General features: G+C 37.0%; 1 protein-coding gene across 1 annotated transcript; it reads left to right on the top strand.

Moving 5' to 3' along the window:
• The first annotated feature begins 5,773 nt into the window (after window positions 1-5,773).
• On the top strand, window positions 5,774-9,838 carry LOC107487945 (uncharacterized). The gene is made up of 8 exons (XM_016108639.3): window positions 5,774-6,145; window positions 6,458-6,553; window positions 6,820-6,930; window positions 7,505-7,814; window positions 7,910-8,000; window positions 8,149-8,494; window positions 8,963-9,111; window positions 9,355-9,838. The coding sequence occupies exons 1-8, from the start codon at window positions 5,867-5,869 to the stop codon at window positions 9,836-9,838; spliced, it is 1,866 nt and encodes a 621-aa protein (XP_015964125.1). The 5' UTR covers window positions 5,774-5,866.
• Window positions 9,839-10,884: the final 1,046 nt, after the last annotated feature.

Below are 10,884 nucleotides of genomic sequence, written 5' to 3'. Positions count from 1 at the left end.
GAATTCTAAAATAATATGTTAAATAACAAAAAAAAAAGAAATTTAACACATAATAAAATTATAAATTACCAACTTACATAAACTGGATGATCCAAATAATTTATAATATGTTCCTCCGGAGCACCATAATTACGAACCATTTCTTCAAATAAAACCAAACCATTTTTTTTCTTATTTTCCAACCTTTCTCTTTTTTCTACAGCAACCTTCTTCCCCTCTATGTTAAACCCAAAATCACCCTGAGAAACACTCTTCACCCTGAGAAACACTCTTCTTTCTTCTACTCTCCCTAACACCCGATGAAATCTATCTATCACTACACACTTCTACTGCTTCTACTGCTTGTATATATAAGCAGGGGAAGGTTGTGAGGCCAGCTTGCTTGCTGTTTCCTGGGGAGGAAGACTGTTCCCTGCATGGACAGCAGTCAGCACGCCCTCCCCCCCCGTGGTGCTCGGCCTCCTGCATGCTTGCCATGTCACCACGCCCCCTGCGTAGTGCTTGGCGTCTGACACGCGGCTGATGAGCGAGCGCAGCACGCTCCCTGCGTGGTGGATGCTCCCTCCATCCTCCGGTAAATGACCCCATTCCCCCATAACCTGCAAAAACACTAACACCTTTTTCATAACAAAAATAATTTCTGCAAAACTTGCCTTAATTATCTTTAATAAAATAATTTTTGAAATTAAGGTTATAAATAACTATATAATTTGAGACTTAATCATAAGAAGACTTTTTAAAGATTTTGGGTCTTACACCTGTGTGTCAATTCTAGTGGATATCAACATTCATGCTGCTCGTCTATCCCTTTCTGGTTGGTCTCATACTATTGGGGAGGCAAATTATGTTACGGACATTCTTGTCGAGAAAGGACAAAATCTTCCCCTTGGTCTTCACTTTTTTGAAGCTCCCCCTCTTGATATTAGATTGACTCTTGATATGGACTGTATTGGTCTTTTCCGTTTTAGGGGTTCTTAGTTTTTTCCTTATTTTTTTCATTGTATTTGCGATCTCTGATCCCTTACTTCATAAAAAAAATGAATAGCATTAAATTTAACCTATTCAAGAGTCCATAATGTGGTCGTGGTGAAATTAAATGTCCTAGTAATAAACCAATTTGAGTTGGTTGAATGGTCAACTTACTCATTCGCTTAAGTAAGTATTGGGGAGTTCGAATCCCGCCTTATATATGCAGCAACTCATTGGCCAATGACAAATCTTTAAATGGAGCAATTGGTCAGTGTCAGGTTGGAAAATACTGTGGACAACAAAAAAAAATATCCTAATTATTATAATTTATTACATACAAAAAAGTTTTTTATCAATTGTTTTTTTACTATTTATATTTTTACCGCATTCTATACCACGCAATCAAATCAGTAATATAATTAAAACTTATCAATCCAAATAATAATTAAAAAAACAAATTCAGTACTTGACAATTTTTCATGAGAATGATACTTTACTAATCATTTTATTACTTAAAATGGATTATGTGCTTGCTAATTAGTGTCATATTCAAAGCACATAAGGAAACTTCTAACTATTTCTTCTAACAAATAACATAATATAATTTAGAGCTAATTAACTGAATTAGTTATGACATAAACTAACTAATGACTATAGCTACTGTATTTTGTGAAAAATGAGCTAGGTCACACTCTCTCTCTAGTTTAGATTTCATAAATTTATCAATCTAAACTTGTCAATGTTGGGAGAAAACGACTCTTAGTGGTAGAGATTTTGTGAGAAAGTCTACAAACCGATTCTTTAGCTTACTGACATGAGATGAATCAAACCCAAAAGAAACTTTTTTTTTTTTTACAGTGCGATAGTTCACTTGTATATGCTTAGTGCATTTATGGAAAATTAAATGGTTGGTTATGTGAATAGATGAGTGATTGTTGCAAAAAATGGTGATGAATTTCTGTAGTAAAAAAATTGTGAAAGGCATAAAAAAGAATTATCTATCTTTTATTTTTATGTTTTTGTTCAAACTACGATTATCATTGAGGAGAAGGTCGTTAAAGTGATTTAATTTTTTTTATTTAAGGAATATTTTCATTTTTTTGTAATTTCTTTTATTTTTTATAATTCATTTTTCCCTTAAAAATAATTAATGTCAAGTGTGTAGGTGATTTTTAACTAGATGTTCGACTAAGTTAGATATGAAAACCACACAAAATTTGTTATATGTTAAAATAAAGATTATAGGTTGAGACTTTGTTGGTTAATGGTTAATTAATATTAAGATATATTGTCACGGCTTTGGACACACTCTAACGCTACCGTGTCGGCACTCGAACTTACTCAATCCCTTAAGTTAAGACCAAGTCAGCCTAACCCTCAATACTTAACAAAAAAAACTAAAAATACAAGAGAACACAAGAGAAAGGAAGTTTTGGTGGAAAGAACACTTTATTACTCAAGTGTTGGTTACAAATGATTCACACATAATTCACACTAACTCTCACCTCCTATTTATAGCCATCCACCTCCTTAATGGATGGTTAGGATTAAATCTAATCAACAGTCCAGATTAATTATCTAGAACCTTCATTACAAATATCTATCCTACTACAACTTTCTAAATACTTCTAGATTATTCCATACTACTCTTCATACTCCTATATACATCCACACTCTTCTAGAATACTCTATGACCTTCCAAAGTCTTCTAGAACCTTCTAGAGTATTCCGGAACCTTTTAGGACATTCTAAAACATTCTGGAACCATCTAGAGCATTCTCAAACACTCCATAAAATTATACAAACACTGTTAAATCTAACCTTCTAAAATTTACCGTAACTATCAAAGGAATAGGGTATTTGTTCTTGATAGTTACCTTTTTAAGTGCTCGATAGTCGATGTATAGTCTCAACGAACCATCATGCTTCTTTTGGAATAAGACTGGTGCACCATAAGGTGCCTTCAATGGACGGATGAACCCAACATCTAGTAAATCCTTGAGTTGCTTCTTTAACTCCTCAAGTTCTGGCGGTGCCATCCTATAAGGTGTTGAGGTAGACGGCTTTGCTCCTGACTCCAATTCAATCTTGTGGTCCACCTTCCTCCTAGGTGGTAGTTGTTTTGGCAACTCGGGAGGCATCACATCCTTATTTTCTTCAAGGACTTCCTTGATTTCAGGAGAAACGTCTTCTCTTTCAGATGTTGACTCCTCTTGTAATAGAGTCAAATATGTAATCTCTCATTTCTTAAACCCTTTCTTGAGTTGCATAGCAGAGAGCATCGGTGGTCCTCCAGCTTTAGAGACTGTAGGGACCATGCATGGATACCCTTTCTCCATGACGCATACTATGTCATAGTATGACATAGGTATTATATTTGCCTTCCTTTGCAAATCAAGCCCAATGACTATTTTGAAATTGTCCATGGGTGCTACTGAGAAATCCACAAGACCCTTCCAAGAACCAAGAGTCATCTCGACCCCTTTCGCTACTCCCTTAAGGGGTTTACCCTGAGTATTCACGGATTTGAACCAGCCATTCTTTTCGGTGATCTTCAACCCAAGTCTCTTTACTTCATCAGGCGTGATGAAGTTGTGTGTAGCACCAGTGTCGATCATAGCCATGACGAGTTTTTCATTGATAAAGGCCTTGACATACATCAAGTCTTTCTTTTCTGCGGTGCTTGCCTCTTTGCCCTTCACAGCATTCATGAGTTGGATAGATCCAACACACTCATTTACTTGAGTTTGGGCCTCTCATTCATCGGCGGTAGATGCCAAAGTCCCTAGCTTGGGATAGTCCTTCATTTGGTGTGGTCCCTTGCACACGAAGCATCCTCCTTTGGGCACGAAAGCCTTCTTCTTTTCCTCGTACTCTTTTTTTGAAGAGTATTTTCCTTCCTTCTTGGTTGAGAAACTCTTCCCCTTGTCTCCCCCACCTTTAGTAGAACTAGGCTTGGAGGAAGACTTGGGTTTAGAGTCTCCCCTATGATACTCAGTGAGTGATTCGGCTACCACGATGGCCTCATCGACATCTTTAACATTCCTTCTTTATAGTTCTTGTTTTGCCCAAGGTTGGAGTCCATCAATGAAAAAGAACAATGCATCCTCTGATGCTAAGTTGGGGATTTGAAGCGTGAGAGTAATGAACTCCTTTACGTAGTCACTAATTGTATTATTGTGCTTCAACTCCCTCAACTTCTTCCTTGCTTCATAAACCACATTCTCAGGGAAGAATTGTCTTTTCAATTCCCTTTTGAAATCTTCCCATGTGTCTATATTGCAAGTACCCTTCTCCATATCTACGCATTTTCTCCTCCACCATAAAATAGCATTATCAGAAAAGTAGAGAGCTGCAGTGCGTACCTTTATTGCTTCTTCGACCACCCCTTGGCCTTCAAAGTACCTCTCCATTTGCCATAGGAAGTTCTCCACCTCTTGAGCGTCCCTCACGCCCTTGAACTCCTTTGACTTGGGGAGATCAATCTTTGTCGTCTCCCTTATAATGGTTGGTCAAGATTTTACCTCATTGAACCAAACTCGACTTCCTCAAATAGTTTCAAGGAATTCTCAAATTTCTCTTCGATTTGGAGCATGCTTTCTTTGAAAGCATCTAGTTCTCCTAACACGTGAGCCTCGAGGGTATCTTTGTCATGTTTTATCCTTTAGATGCGCTCATCCATAGAGGATAAAATATTCTCCAACATAGAAACTCTCTGTTCTAAGAAGTTAAAGTTCTTACCTCTATGCTCACTTAAACAACGGGCCTTCTTGCCTCTCCATTGAGAAGGAATAACATTCCTTCCCCTTTGAGACTCAACATGCTCCATGGTTACACTAGAAGGCATACCCACAAATCACTTGTGCTCCCTCTCGAACCTTGCTCTGATGCCAAATTGTCACGGCCCTAGACACACTCTAACGCTACCGTATCGGCACTCGAACTTACTCAACCTCTTGAGCTAAGACTAAGTCAGCCTAACCCTCAATACTTAGCAAGAAAGCTAAGAACACAAGAGAACACAAGAGAAAGGAAGTTTTGGTGGAAAGAACACTTTATTATTCAAGTGTTAGTTACAAATGATTCACACATAATTCACACTAACTCTCACCTCCTATTTATAGCCATCCACTCCCTTAATGGATGGTTAGAATTAAATCAAATCAACGGTCCAGATTAATTATCTATAACCTTCATTATAAATATCTATCCTACTACAACTTTCTAAATATTTATAGATTATTCCATACAACTCTTCATACTCCTATATACATCCATACTCTTTTAGAATACTCTATAACCTTCTAGAGTCTTCTGGAACCTTCTAGAGTATCCCGGAACCTTCTAGAGTATTCCGGAACCTTCTAGAATATTCTAGAACATTCCGAAACTATCTAGAGTATTCTCAAAAACTCCAAAAAATTATACAAATATTGTTAAATCTAACCTTCTAAAATTTATCGTGACAATATATTCCTCATATTTAAAATTAGAAAAATTCAAAATATGTGGTTTTCCTGCAAGGAACAAGGCCACAGCCAACCGGCAAGAGGCCCATTTCTACCGCCACATTGCCTGGGCCACCCTTCAAGTCGCTAGTAGTTTCTAGTTTGATCTGTTTCCATCTTTCAGAACAAGAATACCCAATGACCAAAAACAAAAAACAAAGAATATCCAAAACAAAAATAACTATAAATATAAATAATAAATAATAAATAAATAAACAATAAGAGGTTTGGGTAAAACGACAGTCGTTTCAAGAGTTTAAATTGCTAACCACGCCACCAAACCTTCTATTTCCCATTTCCGTTTAAACCCTAGCAATAGGGGTTTAAGCTAACGCCACGCAGTGGACAGGGCTCGTAGATGATCCATTTCCAAGGCGCATTCTGAAGCCATGGCAGCTGCTAGGTTAACCACTTGCGCCGCGGTGGCAGCCGCGGTGGCTTCCATGTCCTCGCTTTCCGATCGCGCCGCCCACGCCGATTCTTCTTTTCGCTTCCCGTTCTTCTCTTCTTCACCTTCCAATTCCCCTTCGCCGTCCGACCCTGCTTCCGATTCTAAGATGGAGCAGCCTCCCCCCGATGAACCTAACAAGTCCGGCTTCGACCCGGAATCGTTGGAAAGAGGAGCCAAAGCCCTCCGTGAAATCAATAGTTCTCCCTACTCTAAACAGGTTATTTACTTTTTTTGTTTTTTGTTTTAGTTTCTGAATTCAATCTGCGTTGTAGCTTCATTTTGCATGGGAACGGTAGGAATAGAACGAAAGTTTTTTTGCTTATTTCTTCTTTTCATGTGGTCTTCTTTTAGTAAGGCTTTCATGTGTTGTAATTCTGCCTTGGAAATGCATGAAAGAAAAAAGTCAAAATAAAAGTGATAGTCAATAAAGATATGGAGCTTGTCCATATTTTGTTCACAGGTTGATGATTCGGTAAACTTTGATGGCATAGATTGTAGTTTGCTAATATATTTCGGGGTTGTTTTGCAGGTGTTTGACTTAATGCGAAAGCAGGAACAAACTCGCCTTGCTGAGTTAGATGCTGAGAAAGTTTATTTTGAACTTATTCAATCCCAAGGAGATATTGTGAGTGATATCACTGATTTATCATAGCAAAGTTTTGATATCTTTTATTTTTAAGATGAGTTTAATAGTTGGCTCATATTCATTCTTATCATCGTTACTCTTTGATTCAGCTGTAAGAATTTGTTTGTGTTAGTCTCATTGTCATTCTGTTATTTTATTGTTTAGCCACTAATATAATTTTACCTACATCTTTTTAAGCAAAATGAGAAAGTTTATTTTGAACTTATTCAATCTTGTCTTGGTGTGTGAACAAATTTTCATTACAGGAAAGGCAGCAGAAAATGGCTGAAGAACAGCGAAATCTAATGCAAGAGCAAGCTCAGAAACAGGCCCAGGTGCTGCGATATGAAGATGAATTGGCAAGGAAAAGAATGCAGGTGCGGGCTTAATAAATGACAACAATATACTATTTCATATAATGTAAATTTATAATGCATTGAAAACTAATCCGTTTTTTCTTATTAAGTACCTAGTTTTAATTATTCACGCAAGTAGTTTATAAAATTTTATAAATGGACAGTTAATAGAAAATGGAGGGAGTAACATTTAAATATATTTTATACCACATGATAAATGTATAATAGCTTTGGAAATGGTATAGATGATTAGAAGATATGTGCAGACTGCAGAATCATGTCACCTTCCAATTTCTCCCCTCTTTTGCTCAAGGCACAATATAGTTTTTCCCTAATGTGAACATACTGTTCTGGAATTAACATCAACTAAAGAAACATATGACCTTGGTTAGTGATTAGCTTTGACAAGTTCTGAATGTATCACCCTCCCTATCTTGGTGATCAAAACAATACTAATAGGAATGATGCAGAAATTTCTGTAGCGTGTTCCCACTATCAGTGAATATTCCCAAAGGCCATAGCTTCTCCATCTGTGAAATTCTGTTAAATTGAAATCTCCTGCGTTAAAGAGTTATTGACATGTTCCCTTTCACAGACAGATCATGAAGCTCAAAGGCGACACAATGTTGAATTGGTTAAGATGCAAGAGGATTCTTCTGTAAGAAAGGAGCAGGCAAGACGTGCTACTGAAGAACAGATTCAATCTCAGCAGCGTCAGACTGAGAGAGAGCGTGCTGAGATAGAAAGAGAAACTATTAGAGTTAAAGCAATGGCAGAGGCTGAAGGTCGAGCGCATGAAGCAAAATTGACTGAGGATCATAAAAGGAGAATGCTTATGGAACGGATGCAGGGTGAAAGAGATAAATGGCTTGCTGCGATCAACACAACCTTTGGTCATATTGAAGGTATGCAACTGTTAACAAACCTTTTGGGAATTATATCAGATTAAGAAACAAAAAATTGGTGCTATAACCACTGTTGATCTACTTGCAAAGTGCAGGTGGTTTAAGGGCCTTATTGACTGATAGGGACAAATTGGTTATGACTGTTGGGGGAGCTACTGCATTAGCTGCAGGAGTATATACAACTAGGTACTATGTTCTTTTTATTTTTGCACTTGATTTTTGTTCCGACTTCGGTTATTTGTGGCACACTGACACATGCTTATATTTATCAGAATACAGGAATATGTTGAAAATGACATCTGATTATATTTCATTGGGATTTCTTTGTTTACAGAGAAGGTGCTAAAGTTACATGGGGCTATATAAATCGGATTTTGGGGCAGCCATCATTGATCCGGGAATCATCCATGGCAAAGTTTCCAGGCTCAAGAATCATATCTCAAGCCAAAAATAGAGTTTTCAATTATAGTACTATGGCCAGGGCAGAAAAGCCTGTTGAGAGTCAAAATGGTGGTCTTGGAAATGTAATCCTCCATCCATCATTGCAGAAAAGAATAGAGCATCTTGCACGGGCAACATCAAATACCAAGGCTCATCAGGCACCATTCCGCAACATGCTTTTCTACGGGCCTCCTGGGACTGGTAAAACCATGGTTGCAAGGGAAATAGCTAGGAAATCGGTACGCGGTTTAGTTATTTTTGTGTCAACCATATATGTATTATTTTATCTGTTTACTTCTTTCTTGTGAGAATCTGACATGATTTATGAATTAGCATTCTGTGTTCAGATGTGTATGAATGGACAACTCTGTTGATAATTGCAAATTCGGTTTTATAGTTGCACTGTTTGTGAATTTGTCTTCTCTTGGTAGCGTTTTCCATAACTTTGTATTTTATTTATTTATTTTTTTCGTGGATATTACATTCCAAGCACAAGGTGGTCAAAAGAGATCTGTGTGTGAAATTTCTCATTATAGACATAATATATGATAGGACTCAATTTAGCCAACCCCCACCTAGTGGGATAAGGTTTTGTTGCCGTTATTGTTGGACATACATGTCAAGGTTCTTTGTAAGTACTTTATTTGCATATATCTTTTAGTATGTGTCTTGTAACTACTGTTGACAACTTCAATTTTTCTGTGAAGGGTTTGGATTATGCTATGATGACTGGAGGAGATGTTGCACCTTTGGGCCCACAGGCTGTTACCAAAATTCATGAGATATTTGATTGGGCCAAGAAATCAAGAAAAGGTTTATTGCTTTTCATTGACGAGGCCGATGCTTTCCTGTGCGAGTAAGTTTTGGAGAGGTTAAAATGCAGTTTGATGATTATAGCTGTATCGCAATGTAACAGGGTAGTCTAACTTGTTTGGTTGCATGTAGTTAATCTAATACGTGATAAATTTAAATAACTAAATATTAAATTATGGCAGTCCGAGTTGAATATTTTTTGTGCATTTATACAATTGATGATGTGAGTTGGATGATAATTATACTGCAGTAATTATTTAACGACTATTATTTTGATTGAATGCAGGCGTAACAGCACCCACATGAGTGAAGCTCAACGAAGTGCACTAAACGCATTGCTTTTCAGAACTGGTGATCAGTCTAGAGACATTGTACTTGTCCTTGCCACCAACAGACCCGGTGATCTTGATAGTGCAGTCACTGATCGCATCGACGAAGTGATTGAATTCCCCCTCCCTGGAGAGGAGGAACGTCTAAAATTATTGAAGCTCTATTTGAACAAATATATATGTACTGACAATAATGGCTCCAAGAAAGGCGTGTTGCTAAAGCAGACCCAGAAGATTACGGTAAAAGATTTATCCGAGGATGTGCTAAGAGAGGCTGCCAAGAAAACAGAGGGATTTTCTGGGCGCGAGATAGCCAAACTTGTGGCCGGTGTCCAAGCTGCTGTTTATGGGCGCCCAGACTGCACCTTGGATTCTCAGTTGTTCAAAGAAATCGTAGATTATAAAGTGGTGGAACAATTCATTAAAATATTTGTTACCTAGATGCATTTTGTAAGCCAAGTTTAGTGGATGTCTCAGAAATGTACGTGTTCTCTTCATGCTATGGAGTAAGAAACCAGGCCTCGGGAGTGTAGCATGATACCAGGCCTTTGATAGCGAACGAGCTCGTTGCCTTCTAGATTATTTGAACCAAATATAGTCAAAATTGTAGTTTGTAATTCGCATAGTTATGCGATGAATTGATTTATGTTGAGGTCTAATAAATAAGATTCTAAAAAATTAAATTGCGAAATGTGTATATCTTTTTCGTTAACATGAAAAACTAAATTTTCATAGTATGTATGTAGAACAAAACCAAGCATGGGAAACGAAATACGCACGCTGTCACCGTAGGCATATAACTTTTTCTTATCTCTGTTTGACGTATATTAACTTCGGGCATATTTATTTATTCTTTCGTATAAATGAGTCTCAGTTCTCACGGTAAATTTTAAAAAATTATATTTAATGGTATTTGTATACTTTTTTAAAGTGTTTGAGAATGTTCTAAATAGTTACAGAATTTTTTAAAATGTTCTAAAAGATCTCGAAATATTTTAGAAAGTTTTAGAAAATTTTAGAAGGTCATAGTCTTAAAGTATTTTAGAAGAGTCTTGATATATATAGTAGTATAAAGAGTAGTATGAAATAATCTAGAAGTATCTAAAAAGTTGTGGTATGATAGATATCTGTAATGAAAGCTCTGGATGATTAATCTGGACTGTTGATTAAATTTAATTTTAACCATCTATTAAGGAGGTGGATGGCTATAAATAGGAGGTGAGAATTAAGTTCAAGTGTATGAGTCATTTGTAACAAACACTTGAGTAATAAAGTGTTCTTTTCACCAAAACTTCCTTTCGCTTGTGTTCTCTTGTGTTTTTAGCTTTCTTGCTAAATATTGAGGAGTTAGGCTGAGTCCGAGTGCTGTAGCGTTGGAGTGTGTCCAAAGCCGTGACAATTTGATATCAGAGTAAGGTTCGAGAGGAAACACAAGTAGTTTATGTGTATGACTTCTAGTGTAACCATGGAGCATGTTGAGTCTCAAA

This window comes from Arachis duranensis, chromosome 5, assembly GCF_000817695.3.
Source record: "Arachis duranensis cultivar V14167 chromosome 5, aradu.V14167.gnm2.J7QH, whole genome shotgun sequence".
Classification (NCBI taxonomy): Eukaryota; Viridiplantae; Streptophyta; class Magnoliopsida; order Fabales; family Fabaceae; genus Arachis; species Arachis duranensis.
The sequence above is the reverse complement of the archived record's forward strand: the minus strand, read 5'-3'. Positions and strand labels throughout refer to the sequence as shown.

Coding starts and splice junctions, on each gene's coding strand:
- LOC107487945 (XM_016108639.3), top strand. CDS start 5,867: ATGGCAGCTGCTAGGTTAACCACTTGCGCCGCGGTGGCAGCCGCGGTG. Junction 7,815..7,909: donor AACCTTTGGTCATATTGAAG/GTATGCAACTGT, acceptor TGCAAAGTGCAG/GTGGTTTAAGGGCCTTATTG. Junction 9,112..9,354: donor GCCGATGCTTTCCTGTGCGA/GTAAGTTTTGGA, acceptor GATTGAATGCAG/GCGTAACAGCACCCACATGA.